Source organism: Oryza brachyantha, chromosome 4 (genome assembly GCF_000231095.2).
Source record: "Oryza brachyantha chromosome 4, ObraRS2, whole genome shotgun sequence".
Classification (NCBI taxonomy): Eukaryota; Viridiplantae; Streptophyta; class Magnoliopsida; order Poales; family Poaceae; genus Oryza; species Oryza brachyantha.
In genome coordinates, this window is record NC_023166.2 from 12,311,186 (window position 1) to 12,330,578 (window position 19,393).

General features: G+C 41.4%; 3 protein-coding genes across 6 annotated transcripts; 1 reads left to right on the plus strand and 2 right to left on the minus strand.

Moving 5' to 3' along the window:
• Positions 1-18: 18 nt before the first annotated feature.
• On the minus strand, positions 19-7,818 carry LOC102700798. Of its 4 annotated transcripts, none has more exons than XM_015836904.2 (21): positions 7,628-7,818; positions 7,467-7,539; positions 7,233-7,355; positions 6,918-7,087; positions 6,509-6,667; positions 6,040-6,186; positions 5,830-5,893; positions 4,960-5,264; positions 4,538-4,666; positions 4,295-4,405; positions 4,121-4,207; positions 3,277-3,396; positions 3,075-3,168; positions 2,838-2,972; positions 2,610-2,744; positions 2,313-2,461; positions 2,100-2,231; positions 1,226-1,549; positions 810-940; positions 543-716; positions 19-273 (listed from the first exon to the last, which is right to left on the minus strand). In XM_015836904.2, exons 1-20 carry the CDS (start codon positions 7,718-7,720, stop codon positions 671-673), a joined length of 2,727 nt encoding a protein of 908 aa, XP_015692390.1. In that variant the 5' UTR covers positions 7,721-7,818; the 3' UTR covers positions 19-273; positions 543-670. The 4 variants fall into 4 exon arrangements, with proteins under 4 accessions (XP_015692390.1, XP_006653501.1, XP_015692389.1 ...); XM_006653438.3 differs by having other exon boundaries at positions 797-940; XM_015836903.2 differs by having other exon boundaries at positions 2,838-2,993.
• A 3,945-nt stretch (positions 7,819-11,763) lies between these two features.
• LOC102701077 lies at positions 11,764-12,424 on the plus strand. The gene is made up of 3 exons (XM_006653439.1): positions 11,764-11,860; positions 11,976-12,040; positions 12,191-12,424. Exons 1-3 carry the CDS (start codon positions 11,764-11,766, stop codon positions 12,422-12,424), a joined length of 396 nt encoding a protein of 131 aa, XP_006653502.1.
• A 488-nt stretch (positions 12,425-12,912) lies between these two features.
• LOC102716401 lies at positions 12,913-18,880 on the minus strand. The gene is made up of 5 exons (XM_006652328.3): positions 18,666-18,880; positions 17,399-17,477; positions 15,760-16,436; positions 14,114-15,183; positions 12,913-13,346 (listed from the first exon to the last, which is right to left on the minus strand). The coding sequence occupies exons 2-5, from the start codon at positions 17,415-17,417 to the stop codon at positions 13,238-13,240; spliced, it is 1,875 nt and encodes a 624-aa protein (XP_006652391.1). The 5' UTR covers positions 17,418-17,477; positions 18,666-18,880; the 3' UTR covers positions 12,913-13,237.
• Positions 18,881-19,393: the final 513 nt, after the last annotated feature.

The following is a 19,393-nucleotide window of genomic DNA, read 5'->3' on the forward strand; positions in this document are numbered from 1 at the left end:
TACAGGAAGGGGAAACAATGAGATGAAAAGCCCGAAATGAACTTCCAAGACAAAATTTCTGCATTTACATCGCATCACAAAGATCAATGAGGTGATCGACATTTCCCCACCGAAGATTCTTACATGGACTAGTTTGAACAGTAAACCTTTTGGTGAAATATCCTATTGAACAGACTAAACTGCAGTTCTCTTGCATCACAACCAAGTGCCCTACCACAATGATATATGGACCACCACCTTCCAAATATGTGAACAATGCATTTTTCCAGCTACCTGCACCAGCAATATATTACTTTTATTACAAGCAGGTACTAGTACTTACAAATCTACTGAATGCTCCAATGACCCTGAGCTACTGGTGTGATACTCGTGTGTTTATGACAAATCGTAAACCATTTGTGACAGCGGGTTTAAGATAACACCAAAAAATTGAAGAACTATAAGTTGACACTGCATAAGCATCTTTAACGTGTAGTAATCAATAATCATTTGAGTGGGCTGTAAGCATGAAACTAAATTATCATCATAGGGTTAGTACGGACCTCTGTACGCTGCTGTTACCAGCTAAGCAGCAGTGGTGTATACTGCAGTGCGAGTGTGTGACACAGGCTGGACGGCACACACATCCCTCCGCCCCTCCGCACGTCCACTCTCCATCTCCTTCAATTCGTCAAAATTTCATCGTGTGCAGGTAAGATGCCACATTATGGCAGTAGCTGACATATGGAATGGAAGTGAGTGAATTTTTAGAAAAGATTAGTATCATTAGCAAATAATGTTGAAGGTAACCACATACTATTGGTATTTACGTGGTGCTTGAAAACCCTTCCAGCTCACTTCTGTCCCAACAGTTCAACTGCAATGCTTTCGTTTTTAGTTGCTCAAATGCAAATCTTAACTTCTGCTTGTCCTCGTATGTTACACCAGGCAAATTAGAATCCTGCAGCAAGCCCTCGTTAGAAATCCCAGTTTCCAACAACCACATTTAGGCATAAGAGCAAGCTAGTGACCTTAGATGCACATGTCAAAAATTTTCTTATAGTAGGAACAAACTCAATAAACTAGTCCATGTGATATTTAGATGAACTCAGTAATGTCCTTGATATTCTGACCTCCCTGAATTGATATGAACACGAAAAATAACTAATATTGCAGGAAACTGAAATATCATCAGTTAATACGGCTACCAAACAAAGGCATTTATGTTATTGTTATCACCACTTACCATCAGATGCCTTATATGTTGCAGGATGCCTTTAATAACCGATTTGCCCAAAGAAAGGTGTTTATGGAGTTTGCCATCATTGCATAAGAATATGAGTATACTTGTAACAATACAAATTCGACGTGAAAGTTCTCCTGGGTAGTTTAACTTGGATACACATGAAAGTCCATGATCATCTCCTGTTGCAAAAGATTTAAGCATCTCCAATGTGCAGCAAAGAACCTTCTCATTCTGGCAAAATATGATGATGCAAGGCTTTATAAAGTACTGAAATACTCTTGTTTGATCAGATTGAAACCCAAGCTCAATGGTTTTAGACAAATCCTGCATGTACAAGACAACATTGTGTGAAGTCAATTCTCATCACAACCAAAAACATACAGCAATAAAGCCATGTTTATGAACTAATCAAGGATCTTTGTTTGCCATTTCTACAACGATATATTACTGCATCTTTTTTGCCAAAATCTTTGCAGGCATCAAAATTCACAGTTATCATCCATCAGTCAGTGTAACTGAAAAAAAGTTTAAGCCGCCTTGTGTTCAGTATGCCATACTCTGGGCTTCACCAGGTAATTTGAGAATTGATGGCTATAGCATATTTCTTGCGATATTCTCCCTATGATACCACATAAATATGCTCTGTTACTGAAACTCTCATGGTCACAAATAATACATAAAAAACTTTGTTAGATCCTAATATATCAGATCCATAGGCAACAGGTTTTCTAACATCAAATTAAGCCATCTGCCATTTTGGACTTCTGCATCACACAAAATAAACAGAAACTCTGTTCTCCTGAATTAGTCACAAAAATAGGGGGTACAGATTTATCAGATTATGACTGCGGGAGCTTTAGGATTCGGTACACACCATAGCAGCATCAATCAAGTAGCCAGCTATAACTTTTATAGCATCTTCATTCATGAGCTTACAAGTCCCTGCATCAAGTGTGACAATAATTCTAAACAACCCATTCATGTTATGTAATGATGGTATCTGTGCCTGCATAAACAAACATATATAGAAGAGTTCAATGGTTTTTAGATGAGAACATAAAAGAAAAGCATAGTTTTGAATCCTCACAATCTCTTTAGATAAAATATCCCACATCAACTCAAGAACCAGAGAACCATCACCCATTTCTGATAAAGAAGTTAAAATTAGGTGATTCAATGATTTAAAAGTACTCAAACTTGAGCCCTTCTGGGAATCCTCCTGGGTACAGAAAGGCCCTAGTTTAACAAAACAAAAGGGAATATGTTAGAGAAAATCTCAGATAAATAACCATTACATGATAAAACTTACAGAGCAAAAACAAAATATGAAATGTTCACATAAAGTATGGAACTTAAAGAAAGAAAAGTGACCTAAAAAACTCACCAGGATGAATTCTGAATCGTGCCATTAGCAATGACAAGAAACTGAGTTGATCTGTTATATGTAAATTCCCAGCCTTGTATGATGACTGTAAAACCTCAACAATCTTAAACAATATGATGGGTTCCAGCACATCACCTGCATTCCATAAATTATATCCTACCTGTAAATCTTAAAAGGAAAGAATATGCATACTTAAGCAACAGTGGCTGTTTTAGCAAAAACACATACTTAAGCAACAAGAAGCCAACAGTTCCACTGTGTCGGGAAGCAGACTGGAGAAATAATACAGGCATGAAATGGCAAGCTCTTGGCAATCCCGTGGGAGTTTAATGAAGGGACCAAGCTCCACAGTTCCTGATGATGCTATCGGCGAAATGGTATTAGCTAAAAACAAATGGAATTATATATAAAAGTGATAAATCATAGATGTTTAAAAGGATATTCAACCAGTAGTTTAGTGCTTACATTTAACACCAAATAACTTAACAAAGGAATGCAGATTTCCACATTCCATCGTAGGGAAGTATTGTCCAATTCTTAGAAGAAGCTCCAAAACAACCTACGATAATCGATATGATCATAAAGTACACTTTATTGAAATGGTTAAACATTAATGCCCAATCTGAATGTACCAACTCTATATTGGATAAATAAATCTACAGCAGACCTTTGTAACTGAAGGGGCTTTGTCAATTGATTGTAGTAAAAACCTAGGCAGCTCATCTACCCAAGCACCATGGTATTCCAAACCTGAATCTTTTTCTGTAAACAAAATTCCTGTTTTTTCCTAACCACAGGCAAATAAATATATTAGAAAGCACATCATATGCTGCTGTGCACTAGCACATTTTTTTACTAGTAGCTGTTGGATGATTAAACCTGACAGTGATGAAATACGTAAAATTTATTGAGTTTGATCATCTAATAAAGAGTGAAAAGTTGTCCAGGAACAAATCGAACATGATCTATCAAGTCAAGCGACTTACCAACCTTAAAATTTTCAAATGTCAGCATGGATGGTGTTTGAGGGACAGCAAGTTTTACCTTGTTACATTATATCATATATTAACCATCAGTCAAAAGTTCCATGTTTCTCAATGTAGTGGTTTTAAGATTCTTTTGAAATTTTATGTGATATAAATTGGGGAAAGTACTACTTTCACCATCTTTTATAAACTATAGTAATCAATGACAACCCACCCATGTCCATGCAGCTAAATGCACTACCATCGCCATCAAATGTGGTTTCAGATTGATACAAACAATGAAAATTCAAATCAACCTACAGATTTTCATATCATCGCACAAATCTTCAAGCACTTTGGATGGTTAGAATAGTGCTTGTAGCCACTGTACTTGTGGAGATGAATCTCTCCCTAGAAGATGCGTGTGTGTTAGCACCAAGTAGGCAATTTTCACTAGGAATGCCCTTTATCAAGTCCTATTTCTTAATTAAAAACATGTTAAGTAGCAAAAGGAAGTTTGCTATGTATTCCAAATAAGGGACCTACAGGAAGCAGCATTTTTCCCATTGCATCTAAATATGGCAAGATCAGCTTGCAATCCACCTTGCAATCCCGGAATGCATCTGTAAATGCCTGCAGTTGAATATAGTCTCTCATTTTGGTAATTCTATAAAATAACACATACTTTCTACATATCAGTAAAAGTAAAATTAACCATACCTCCAATATATATCCTTTTGAATCATCTGGAGCATTGGATACAAGGTCTGGTATGGAGGTAATAATATTCAAATTCTTTTCCATGGTATCCTTATTGCGAATTGTTTTTACCTGACAAAGCAAATCAATAATTAATGCATGTGCATAGGATGACTAGAGAATATTCACAAGCTGGATAAAGAACTTTCAACCAGCTAATGATAGAAATCAGTCCTTGAAACTGACAGCCACATACAAGACAACCTTTGCAAGTAGAGAAGATACAAACTGGCAAAATTTGTCAGCTGGAAACATGGTGTTATCCATACATGCACTCAAGCACAAAAATATTTCTGCAATCTTCAGATTGAAAAAGTAATATTTGTCATCTCCCTGCCATGAAAATAGAGTTCCATAATAAACCACTGAGATTGACAACAAAAGGTATATGCTATAACAACCGAGTCTGGAGCAGAATGAGATCTGAAATTAATCTCCAGCCAAGGTTCCAAAAGTTTTCATACCAGAGTCAGAGATCACTATGAGTAGAGAACACAAAAAGGCAGGTTTTATCTTTTGATTGATCATATTTAGTAGCTTATATTATGTTATTAGTGAAGAAATATTTTAAATATTATCATACCAATAGCATGGAGGTAGAAGTGAAAGAAGGAAGAAACTGAAACCTTTTCATGAAATGAACGGCTTACTCCCCACAATTTCATCATATATACTAACACGGAACTTTTCAACCATTCAGGTCCAAACTGAGTTTTGGATCTTCCGAGTTTCATCTGAGGTTTCTTCACCTCTTGAATAAATATTTTACATATTAGATCCAAACAGTGAAGCGCTGATAATAATGCTTCACTTGACTGAGCATCAATAGTTGACTTTGCAGAAAGTTCTGAAGCTAAGACCTCTACAGAGTTAACAAGAATCTGGATGAGGTTTTGAAGCTTCATTAATATACTGGACATCGCAAATGCTCCTGCCGTGCATCAGATTTATAAGACATAATATCCAGACTGATTTAACTTAATAGCATAAGAAAAGAAATAACAAGAATTCACGCAAGATGTGCACCCATGAGGCCACGGCAAGAACAAAAACACACAAAAAAGTTGATTGGAGGTGCAAAAGATATTTTATAGTACAAGGGACTCCTTTCCGCATTGTATTGTTCTTCCTTTCTATTCTAAAATAAACCGCACATATTTCCATTAATAATCACTTAACTATCGTAATGAACACTTTCCAGTCCACATAATAACCAAAATGAAAGTGCAACTGTGTGTGACAAAAGAAACTTTCAGCAGTTTATTGGAGCTACTTACATTACTGCTTAGTGTGTGTTGTTTCATGACAAGGCTAGCAAGCTAAAAACCCGATGATAAACAAGGCTAAATTGTAAATGAAAACATATTAAGTTGAGTGGTCTGATATGTTTACTGCTATTTTTTGGGTTATCTTACAAATAAATTTAAGGAGGCGCAGCAACAAAAATTGCATAGCAAATTAGGGGGGGAAATATGAAAATCATGTGCAGGACTTACTACTCCCTGAGTTATCTTCGTCAAGAGTACATTTCCAAAGTTCCCTGCCAGAAACATTATGACCCTGTAGAGTGTAGACAATTAGAAAATATACTGATCATTCCAATCTGAAAATTTCTGAACAAGCAGATTTTCTGTTGCACTAAGTTAGTTGCTAAAGCTCCAACTAATTTTAAGAGAAAATATAGATGATGATTCAATTGTACAAACCAGTCGATTTGATGTATTGCCATTTTCTGTTGCATAAGCAACTTGAGAAAGACAGTGCCCGAGCGCACTAAGGACACTGTTAAGTTTACTCTTATCCTGGAGATGAATCCTGTCATTGCTCAATACAGCAAGAAAGTTGTTGAAAACCTATCAAAAGAAATATGAAACTGAGATTATTACTTGGTATGAACATGCTAAATCTCACATAAATCCTAGAAGGAAGCAGAAGAAGTTTCAATAGCACACGCCTTAGCACATATGACTAGTTGACGAAAGTTAGACTATGAAATATGCTATGTTATGTCAGTTTAACACATCTCATCTTCTGGAAAAAGAAGCAGAGGGAACGAGGGCATTTGTCAGGGACAAGTAGCCACCCGACGTAAGACAATTCATCTCCACCAAAATCTCTCTCATAAAACCAGTGCCTTTTCAACTTTCGAAACACCTATGACAGAAGTCCACTGACCTGTTCAGCATATCTTGGAAAGGAGGATGGGAAATTAATAACCACAAGCTCCAAAAATCTGAAGGACACTAACTGGACATCCATGGATAGATGGGTCATTCCATTCAAAATATTGGCCATCAGCAGAAACAGTGTACTGCGCGTAGATATTGCATTGTCCTGAAATAAACGGATACCAACTATCTCACATCTGAAACCAAAATAGAAATAATAGGAATACGATATGGAAAATATGGCATCTATTAGTAAAGCTAGAAGAACATGTATGGTCAGCATGATGAAACTAAAATAGACAAATAGGGAAGAAAAACAGAGAGCAAGTTATTGTAGCTTGTGAATCACAATGAATAATTGTTCTTTGGAAGATCTCTCATGAATTCAGCAACTATTGGTAAGAAGTGGGGAATACCTCCTTCAGAGATGGGAAGATGAAAGACTGCAGTATACTGAACAAAGATTCGCGAACCACCTTGTCAGTGTCGCATATCCTTTCCTGTAGCTTCTCAACAATTGCAACCTTGTGCAGTCTAAGCTCTGATGGATGCTTGACAATAATATCCTTTATCCCATTAAGTGCAGCTTCAACAAAAAACCAAAGACGTACAGTCCAAGTAAGCTAGTCATCATCATGTAGTGGTCAAATTGGCCAATCGAATCAACTATTTATCAGGAAGACAGTGTATTCAGCAGCCTGCCGTGCAGGGACTATATGTAGATAGCTCACCTCGCCGCACATTGGCATTGTAGTGGCCCGTCTGCTGCAAGAGCTCCCGCAGCGTGAGCCCGCGCTTGTTCACGGCCATGCCAGCCCTCTCCGACGCCATGCTCTGCTCCGGCAGAACGATCGCTGCACCAACGCAAGCCCACATCACAACCCGAAACCCTAAATTAAGCGCCCCTGCGACACCTCGAAACCACGCAAGCAACGGAGCAGCAAGCAAGGCCCGGGCGGGCTCACCTTTGGACTTGATCTCCGTGTTGGTGGCATTCTTCGGCGGCGGCAGCTTGCGCCCCACCTTGTGCTTGTACTTCTGCGAGCCATGAAAAAAAATCGGTGAGCGCCAAAGCTCGTCGGAGCGGACGTCGCTCCAGTTCGGAAGAGGGGGATGGTGGAGTTACCTTGAAGTCGACGCCGCCGCGCTGCTTCGGCTTCGCCTTGGGCTTCTTCGACGAGGAGGAGGACGCCGCGGCGCCGCCCTTCGGCCGCCCCATGGCGCGAGCGGCGCCTGTCTCCCTCCCTCTGGGAGGCGCTTCGGAAGAGGTAGGCTGACAAGGAGGGGCGGCGGCGGCGGCGGCCGGAGCGATGGGGGGTTTTGCGCGCGGCGGCGGCAAGGGCTAGGCTAACCAACCGCGGGCCGAGGCGGAGGCGGACGACTCTAATCGATCGGCCTCGGCCTCAGCCTCGGCCTCGGCCCACGCGTGTATTGCCGGCCCAAACACTGACGCCGTACCAAGCCCATGTTAATTAGAGTCCTCCTCTGCCGCCTGGGCCGGCCTGGCCGCACGCACCGCGCCTCGGATGGGCCATTTTGCCCGCGGGCCACATCGCATCCTCGGGCCCACACGCGGGCGCGCTCGCGCCGGCAGGCCGGGCTGCCTCGCCAGCCGACCGGGCCGCGTCATCCGCCAGGCCGGTGCGGCCTCGCGGGCCGACGTACTGGGCCACATGCCCGTTCGCTTGGGCGCCGACTTGGGCCACTGCTTCCCAACGGGCCTCGTTGCCTTGGCCTGCCTAGCCGCCTGCCCGCAACCGGGCCGCTGCCGCGAGCGTTCTGGGCCTTCTGGGGCTGTTGCGCCTGCCCTGGCAGGCTGGGCCGCCCCCTGCCTGGACCAAACAGAGAAGAGGGCAGAGGGTGAAGGCGCCTGGGGCTTCCTGCCATGGGCCACCCCCCTCACTCTCCTTCGTCTCTCTTGTTTTCCTTAGAGAATCCGGAACTTCCTCAACACCTTGTGAGGTCCGTTGTGAAGTACTCCGCTTCGTCGTGCATCATCCCAAATCCAACTGTTAGGAAAATTGAGACGTAACGTTATCATCACCTACCTTCGTTTTGATACTTCACTTTTTTTTCGTAACGTTTGACCATTTGTCTTATTTAAAAATTTTATATAAATATAAAAAATAACAAGTCGTGCTTAAAGTTCTTTTGATAATAAACTAAGTCATAAGTAAAATAAATGATATTTTCATAAAATTTTGAATAAGACAAATGATTAAACGTTGCAAGCAAAAAAAGTCAAACAACACCTTGAATCATTCCAGACCTCAACTCCTCGAGTCTAGTCCCTGATTCGTCATTGACCAAGATTGATCTACAAAGAATTTGAAGTTCATTCCATCTTAACACATGACATCATAACCGCTCTATATTTTCGTTTCTCGATGAGTGTAGTCCCACTAATTGTCATTGATTAAGGTTAACTTTCGTCACTTGTATATACATATTCCAAACAAACTGCTCCTGATATAAATATCAACCTGACTAACGTTAATTACATGTATATACGCGCACTAAAAAAATCAATTTCCCATCGTAAAAATACCAAAACACATTTTGGTTCTGCAGTTGATCATGCCTTAACTAAGAATGGCCGCGTTATGAACAAATCATGAATCAGGGTTTAAAATTCTGGAATAAAATTTCTTGAAACCTCACAATCCATAGATTGAACAACACGTTGGGTTATCGACACCCGTCCACAGCTCTGTACCTGCGTGCGCGCAAGGCACGAGTGGCAGTAAAACCAGCAGGCGAGCGCACGGTGGACTCCATGCGGGAGAGTAGCAGGAATCCCAGCTAAAAGTCTCCGGCAGATCGTATCCTCTGAGACCGATGAACAACGAACCTAGCAGTAGGCAGTAGCTGGTTAATCAATTAACTTCACAGCGGTGGTGGTTTTTACAGTGGGCCTCTCTCCACGCTGCCTCCCTGCCCCGGTTAAAAAACACCTGCGCCACGCGCGCACAGCCCACTTGGCCTAATTCATTTCATCGAGTTCTTCGACGACCGGGAGGGAGATCGATCAGGGTGTGGGTGTGGCTGTGCGGGGGGTCGGGGTCGGGGACCGCAGCCCCGATCGAGCGCGCGCGTCGTACGACGAGCGCGGCACGTGGCCGCGCGAGGCCGGCCGGCGACGACGACGGCGCGGTGCAGCAGCACGCCGACTTGCTGCGACCTGCGTGCGTATGAGTTCGTGGATTCCGCTCTCGCCTCGGCGTCCAGCCGCAGCATGCACGCAGGCAGGGCGGCAGCGAGCTCGTCTCCCGAAAGCCACCCACCCACCCACCACCACGGCACCACCCGGCGCGAGCAGGTTGGCGATCGCTTGGGCTAAAGCTTGGGACAGCTAGAACGGCCCCCCTCGTGCATACTTACGAATATGCTCCTGCCCTCCCTGTAACAAAAGGCTAGCTTTCTCCAACTGATGGCAGGTTAAAACCCAAGAAAAATTTCACAATGACGGTTCCAAATTAATCGTCAAGTGGTGACTGGTAACAGCGAGAGGTAAATAATGTGCGATCTTGCTGTGCCACCCGGGGCTCTGCAAGTCTCTGGTTTTGGTCTCGGCTTCTTTTAATTTTTTTTTTCGCTGAATACGCAGTACACGTCTTTCGCAGGTATTCCAGGCGTGATGATCAGTACGCGTGACCCATCTATGGCAGCCTTTTTCGATCGATGCGTACAGAGTTTAACCGACCAAGTAAGTCTGCTAATGGAATGTAATCCAATCCAAATTCGCTCTGATCCATCTCTTTGCTAGTTAGTCTACCAAATCAACCCGTATCGATTATTCTTTATTAAGATCTAATCCAAACCAATCTAATTTCGATTTTAGTCCAACCCGCTCCAATCCATTTTATTAAAATGGATCCAATCTACTCTTGTGGAATGGATGCACCCATTTGGTATATATAAACTCGGACCTGAAATTTTAAAACTCGCGTTCATACTATAAAAGTTTATCAATTTTGACTGAAATTTGGTGGGATGATTTATTAAGTATAAAAGCAACTTTGTGCAAATTTTGATCAATTTCTACATATGAGTCCCACATATGTCTATTTTCTTATCCATTATCTACCCAATTAAAAGATCCATTTGCCCTTCACGGGTTAAATCCATTTAGAAACTAAAACCAGCTAACCAAATCCAGTCCATACCAATACATTTGTCTTTATAACCCAATCCAAACAATTTGAAATAATAATCCATTTATACCTAAAAAACAATCTAAATTAAAACCGACTCATTTAATCCATTTTTATTCGACCCATTAGCAGACCAACGACGAGGCCAATCGATGTAGCAGCATCAACAAGGGCTAATTAGCTGACAGAGTAACACGTCGGCCACTGAAGCTGGGACGAACCATCTTATTTGCCTCCAGCTTTCAAACAACAAGCCAACGTTTGTAGGAACGTTACTAGTATTTTAGCCTAATTCTTGTGCTTATAAGCTACTACCTTCGTTTCATATTGTAATATTTTTTAATATTATCTAAATTTATCAATTAATGAATACATATAATTTATATATATGTTTAAATTTATTAGCATCCATATGAATTTAGACAAGGCTAGACTTACATTATGAAACAAAGAGAGTAATTTAAATTTTAAAATTAATTTTTAGAGTATACTCTGGTTCTTTTATCATGGTTTATTTTACAACATACATTTTTAGAACGATAAAAACCCATAAAACACTTTACTTATTGTTTAATTGCTAATATACCGATTAGTTTATGCTTATTATAATTTAAACGAGGAGGCCATTATCTTCCCTCCTGATGATATTTGCATGTGTTTTAAGAAAGAAATGGGGCAGAGCAAGTGCAGAATATACAATACGCCAGTTCTTGGATACTTAATTTGGGTGTAGTTGGGTACATTCAGAAGTAATTAAATGGCTCATACTTGATACCTCCAGTTTTCAACCAGGACCATGGGGTTTAAAACTATTCCTAGGGTATGGTAAACAAGAATATAACAGCGTACGTTTAGTGCAGATGTTCTGCCGATGTTTTTAGGTCTTCGCATCTTTGCTTTGACAGTTTGACTGCATATCCATCCTATAGCTAAGCTAATGAACCTAGCCTTGTAAATGCACTGTGCCTTCTATAAAAACCGCAGCTAAAACAACCTCCTAAACCCTCTTCCTCTCTCCCTGCTCTTCATACTAACTAACACGAGAGCACAAGATCATACAGGATACAGCACACGGTGTCAGAAAGAGAGAAAGAAATTAGATTTCGCCATGAGCGGCAGCAGGACTGGTGTTCTTGCGGTTGCGATGCTGCTGGTCGTCTCCTTGCTGATGGTTCTTCAGCTTCCAGTCGCACGTGCTCGCCATGGTGAGTTTCAGCTTCAAAATCTCTCGAGGAGCTAAAGCCCGTTCGTGTTTGGTCTGCCTCCAGTACTGGTTTTTTGCTAATTAGCCGTCGATCCTGACGACTGTTCCTGATGCAGTTGCTGTGCTGAGGGCTACCGACGACAGTGGTAGCGCCATGAACAACATCAGATCAGCAGAAGCGGTTAGTGAACTTGTTAACCTGATCTCATCATGAGTCAGTAGGTTTTTTGACGAAAAGTTTCTAGCTATTAGGTGCGCGTCTGTATGATCAATAGTAATTTTCTTTTAACTTGGATTGCTGGATGGATGCTGTGCTGCTTGGAATGTGCAGGGCGTCGCCAAGGAGCCCACCTCGGCGAGCGGAGCAGTGCATAGTCAGGCTAGCTCCGGCCGGCGACCGACCGTAAGCACGGCGGAGATGCGCACGCCGTCGACGTCGACAGCGGAGCACCGCCGGGACGAGGTCGCCAAGCTGCACGACATGCTGAAGAGGGACTACGCGTGGAGGGCGCGCCGCCGCTCGCCGATCAACAACGGCGAGCCGCTGGAGGAGGAGTCGCCGTAGCTCAGCTCAGCTCCCTGAAAGATCTGAACTGACACACATAGCTAGGGTACATATAGGTCACTAGGAACTGCTGCTCTTTTAGTTGCCAGAACTAGTTTGATTGAACAACGTTAATCAGCAAGCACTTAGCACTTTAGCAGGCAGGGTAGTCAGTGTTAGTGTAGTTACCACTGTGGGAATAACGCCTCTGGTTTAGTGTCTAAGCTGAGCATCATCATCTCTGTTATTTAGCCCTGAGAGTCAGACCACAACACAAAGCCATGAACAAACCGTCTGAAACTGGGCAGTTTTGTCCCTGATGATGCTCATGCTTGGGCTAGCCTAGCCACCTTCACATTGTACGATACATGTGTACACCAGTGTGTCAGGTTTGCAGTCTAGTTTGCAGATACTATGCCACAAGCTTAGTGATTTACATGAATCTGTTTTGTTGCCTGCTCACATGGTCACACACACACACACAGTACAGACCATGGCGAACTGTGTCTTTCTGAACAGGGTAACACAGTTCGTTTTCACTTCTACAGCATCCAGGGATGCTCATCAACTACAATACTTCAGCAAGTATACCTTCATTTCTCACTCTCAATGCAAATTACAAGCCACTACCGAATCCAGACAAGCCATTAACCTGCTATAGATAAAAAAAAAAAAAGAGCAGGACATGGGGGAGGGGGCAGCAAGAGGAGGGGTGGTAGGGAAAAGGGAGAAATGGGCAACATTTGAATGAATTTAACATGGCTACTACGAGATCGGGTTGCGACTCAAAGAACTGATCTCAAAAAAGAAAAAGATATGCAGGAGCATGCAGATTCAGAATTTACAGCAGAGGATTCTATAACCCCAACCTCGGTCCCGCCTCAATCGCCTGCGATCCGCTTTCGCCATCTTCACAGGGCTGCTGTTCCACTCTGTCTGTAGCCTGTGCATTGAGGAAGCAAAAAAAAAATGGAGCTTGATTCATTATCTTCATATATGTGAAAAAAAAATTGTGAACGTCAATGCTAATGTGCTGTTTCAGTTAAGGTATCTGTCTGTTTTGTTTAGATAGAGGAAGTTTACATTGACTACCACACTTAAAAATGGCAAACCCTGAAACTGCTTATAGAGAGGAGGGATCGGCTGGCACAAATTTTCTATGAGTTTTGTCTCAGCAAACACAGTATATACCCTTTACCTTGAGATTTTTCTTGTGCAGGTAAATGAAAGATTATACAAATAACAGAACTGATTGAGTCAAAGAGTAATGCAAAACTAAAAAAAGTGAGGAAATGCATATAAAAGAAATGACATTATTTATTGAAGTGCCCAGAGAAATGTGTTTTTATGGTCAAGACCCTAAAGAGATTGCCTTCTAAAAGATCATGTTTCAAAAGGTTCTAGACAGTACACTAATTAATGAACTGAATGATCATATGCATGAGGATTCCAATTGTATGTCACCAGTAGTATGTATAACTGAATGGCTATTTCTTCACAAAATAAAATATATTGGTCAAGGTTCTATAGCTTGCAGTGGCTCTTTTTTGATAGTATGATCCATTCAGAGTTTGGACGTTTTCCTGGAGACAATGAAAAGGGCAATCCGTTTTCCTCTGAAAGGGAGGGGTGACAGCAAAAGCAATACCAATTAAGGCAAGGAAGCAACCCTACTCTGAGAAAATTTAATTGGAGAGCACCTTCACTTACACTGGAAACGCGAATGACCGAGTACTTGTCGTGCTGCTGTCCGATCGAAGAGAAATATTTCCAGAATAAGGTATATGACCTGAAGGTGTTAGTGGACCTGATGTAATGCTAGGTCCAGAAAAGCTTGACTCAAAGGGATTGCGGATAACATTTCGAGCCGTCACCTTTGCACTCTCATGTTCATTTTGTGGAGCTATAGATTCTGTTTGCATGGTCACTTTTGCACTGTCAGGTTCATTTTGTTGAGCTACAGATTGTGTTTGTGTAGAACTTTTACTATCTTTGCTGTCCTCACTTATATCTATGACATCGCCCTCTTCTCTTGGGTTGAAATCATGTACGTCTTGGACATTATCAACCTTGCATTTTGGATGGTTATCGCTTTTCGCATCACCAGGATCTGTATTGCCATGAGATGTAACTGATCCCGTCCCATGTGTCGCATTAGTCCTAATCCCATCAACGAGATTATCCACCTGATCATTGCTATGTCCTGAAGGTTGGACATCTGACCTACTTGAACTTGCTTCAGTACAGTCTAATCTACTGTCTTCATTTCTCGCTTCATCTGTTTCGGTAGAACTAAGTGCCCTGTCAACAGGATTACTCAAACTCTCTGTATTTTCAACAGGACTTTCTCTCTGATCATTATTCTCTTCAGATGCTTCGACATCCATGCTACTTGAATTTTCTTCAACAGAATTTAACGTACTATCTTCTCTGTTGGATTCACCAGTTTCAAGAAAATTAAACCCTCGCAGTGCACCATTGAGAATATCACTAAAACTGTCTGTCTTTTCAACAGGACAGGGTAGTATAGAAGCATCATCAACAACTGGAGGTAGCGAGTACTTGGGTTCCCACGTGTCCTCTAATGATCCATATGCAATAAAAGGATTATAGTGATTATTTTGGTTAATTCCTATCTTATTTAGAGCCATACCAGCAACATCATCTTCAGTCACCACCTCTGAGAAGCCATCATCAATTGACTCAACTGGTAAGCCATTGGGGTTAGTTGTCACTGATGCAACACTAGCTCCACTTTCATGGCAATTGTTTGACGAAACCTGTAACAAGAGTTGTATTGAGTGGTCCAATTGCAGAAAGAGATTGTATGAATGCAAAAAAATGGTCATTGTTCAGCGCTAATTTGTTTTGAAGGAAACAAAAAAAGATTTGGATTCCTCAGGAATAATTATTATGAGTACCATTCGGTTTGTAGGAATGAAGTACATGAATCAAAGAAAATTTTATTTTCCTACAAGTTGTAAAGAGAAAACATAGGGAAATTTCCATCAACTCAAATCTCCTCGAAAAAATCCTATAAATTAACGTGTGCATGCATTCCTATTCCTTTGCTTTTCCTGCTCCTATGGGTTGGAATTCCTCCAAACCGAGCAAGCCCTCAGTGTGTAGTTTCTCATTTTTGAATCAATCCAACTCAAAATACATCACTACTTTCAATTTCTTTACATGGACTATAGAACCAAAAGAAAAAAAAATCTATCATAATAAAGCCAAGAAATCACTAACCAATAAAAAATGGTGCATGCTATTGGCAAGAATGAGCTTCAAGAAGTAACATGGCAATTGGCAAACATATAGATGATTCTATGTCCGTAATACTGTAAGTTGTGGTGTACCTGATTGTTTGCTTCTCCATCGAGAATTGGCTCATGATTTTCCCCATTCTCAAAAAAGCTTGCGCACATTTCCTGGCCATATTCTGCACCCTCATTACTGACTACTTGCTTTGCCCTTGATTTCTCAACATTCACAACGTTAAATTCATCTATTGTATTGTTGCCTTCAAGATCATGCAGTTTGTTAGAAGAATACTGTTCCACAGTATCACCATCAGTACCACATGCTTCAGGCAGGACAATTATTTGCGATTTTAAATCATTAACAGATTTTTCACGTTCTTCTGCTGTTTCTTTCATCAGGACACCATTTGTATCTCCCATTGAAGAATCCAGGTTTGGGGACAACTTTTCTGCTGTAACCTTCTGATCAGCAAGTACCCCCTCATCAATGCAGACATCCTTGACAAACTGAACGCCATAATTAGAAGAGACCATTATATCTGGCAAGTTAATTTCCACAACATCCTTGTCATAAGAAACATCCTCAGGACGTATATGTACAACCTTATCTCCATTTTGTTGCCCGGCACTATATTCCGATGGGTTGGTTTGTTGTACCATTGTATCAGGGAAAATGTGCTGTTTAGTTTCTCTTTCAATTTCTCCATCTATTTTAGGGCCACCATTGGATACATGCTTATGAAAAACATTATTATGGTAAGGTCTTCCATCATCTGCAAGCATACATCAAAATCATCAACTATTTGGATAGTGAAGTGTGAATGAGAAGAACACGATTTCACAAACATTACATGTACAATTCTCACCGTCGATTAGTTCTGAATAAGATAACCAGACAGTAACTAAAAGTTGTATAATCGATGCCCAACTGATGAGACATTTTTACAATGGAATAAGCAAATGAGAATTAATTAATTCCGTTGTTATTTCTCTTTCATTTCAGTTGTAATGTCATTTTACTCACTTGCAAACACGAATTCTTTTGGCTGTGATCGACTCAACTATCTTACTGTATCATAAATGTGAAACGTATCTGTGATAGAGACAAACGTATCTTGAAAGAATGTAATAAATAGCAACTCAAAATGTTAATTTTGGGATGAAATTGACAATCTTCCTACCAAACACACAAGGGCTCAAGACAATCAAATCATTGTTTGGGGTCACAATCAAGTCAATTTGGTGAATCAGAATTTAAATGAAGACCTACTTAAATGGATAGATAAGGGAACACTCAGTAGCCAGTACCAATCCATATCATATCAATGATATCTGGCACGGCAAGTCACTGTATGATAACATTTTTTTTTCATTTAGAAAACAAGATTCAATGAAATGATCATCTAATTCTTAAGAGGGCATGAACCTCCACAAGTCCGAAATTCACCTCAGAACATATCCCATGCCATGGTGTGAGTCAATACATAACAAACACAAAAAGCACACTGCGGAAAAACAAGACCAGCGCTTTAAAGCCCCACAAATTAGGTGTCATCTTTAATCTCCTGTTGATGAATGCTGAATAGTAACGTTCAATGAGAACAGCCTAATTGCCTGCAAACAAGGCTACCATTGTGGAACTCGTGATGCAATTGCGGTTCCTAACTTCTACAGTGGAGCCAATGCCATGCAGATACAAAAAAATACAAGGCAACAGATTGAAAGATTCCCTTACCTATCTTCATGATCTGCATTGTGTTCTTAAGGCCTAGTCATGCCTCAACAATTTCCTTGGAAACAGAGCTGCTTAATTCCTGTGAAACGAAAAAAAAAAGATTCAAGAGTCAATGCTTCCATTCAGAACCCAGATTGCATACAGAAATAAACAATGCAGAGACGCTAATGCCGATGTCCATCTATCGACAAACAAATGCCGTGCTTTGCGTAAACCAGATTCCCTCTAGAGAGAAAAGTCTCCCAGCATCCTGATAAAACCAGCCACTTTACAAACTTTATACGAGCCAGTACACCCAAAAGAGAGGAAGAGAGAAAAGAACATCGGCACAAGAAAAAGGAAGAAACAATCAAACAAAACCAATCTCACAAAACACAATGCTAAGAAGAAAAAAAAAGATAAAGTTTCTGTCTCACCAAACACGCATAGGTACACATAGACACAGCACGAACACCAAACGAGACCACCACTACGACTACTAGACTCTGCTACAGGGCAGTACAGGCTGACCGGGAAGTCTGAAACCACAACTTCTCTTTACACGGCGGAGGAGGGCGGAGCAGGGAAAACCGACAGGCGCGCAAAGGAGCAGCCGAGCAAGGCAGGAATGGTTTACCAGAGGAAGCAAAGGATGGCCAGGCTTGGATCAAAATCCATTTTTTTTCTTTTTAATCTCCTTCTAACCTCCCTGTCACGAAAGGGAGCAGAGATGGCAGAAACGACGGGCGAAATCAGCGGCCTCGCGCCGATCTCGGAGCCCCGCGGAAGAACTCTGGCGCCGCTTTAGCTGCGCGCATCAGGTGATGTCGCCATGGGGAGTGGTAAACACACAGCACTGTGCGCCCCCTCGCTCGCAGCAGTAAACCAGTAGCAGTAGAAGAAGGAGAAGACGACGACTTCGATAAAATTGTCTCTGTTTTTTTTTGTTCTTCCCGTTTGCAAATGGAAGATCGAACTTTCAGAACGCATGCATCAACCAAACCGCCGATGTCAAAATTTCACACTCCAAACTATCTGTTCGAAAACGAAATTTCACAAAAGAATCGAGAGATAGATAGATAGAAATCTGCAGACAAGAACAGGGGAACAGTATACACGAACGTCACGAACAAGACCAAAAGATAGTCTCTCTTGCACGGCCTGCCTACTCAACAACACTCAGCCATGGGCCGCGACGGATGAGCAAACAACCCGAGTTAAACCAAACCAACCAAGAAGACAAGGTCGGGGAAGAAGAAGACGAAGGAGAGAAGGATCAAGAGCTGACCTGACTTCTCCTTCACTCGCTGCGTCTCTATCGGCTTCCTCTCTCTCTCGCTCTCCTCCCTTCCCTCCCCTTCCCGGATAGCACCGTGCAAATTCTCCTCCCTGCCTCCACCAAAAATTCCGGGAGAATCGCCGGGAGCAGCGGGGGCCGGCGGGGGAGTGGGATCGCGTCCGCGGCGAGCCCGAGAACCAAAAAAATTCTCGAAATATATTAAAAGGATTTCCGGAGCGGAGGGTGGAAGACTTTAATAAGCGGCATGAAGAGGCAGCTCAGTGCAATAAATTTCATGGGTTGTTTTTTTGCAGAAAGGGACATGGGATTTTACAGTATTTACGTATACATCCCTCTAGGTGCAACTAACAACGGTTTGGATGTATTTGTTTTATTGTTTGCTAGTAAAATACTCGTGCTTTGCTATAGAAATATATTTATAAATATTATAGAACTTTTTTATCAACTATACCAATATCACTTTTTGAACCAAATATAGATTATTCTATAATATCAAAAAATAACATGAGCTAATTTACAAAATAACCATAAAAGTAATAGGGTGGTAATTCACTGTCATCACGAGGAGAAATTTAAAGTAGTATTGATCCTTGGGATTGTTTGCGTTTAAGTATCTTCGTCACAATTTTGATTCTATGATGAATCTTGTTTGAGTAATTTTAAAATCCTTGAAAAGGTACCAATAGATACATTTTTTTTATATAAATTTTGATACA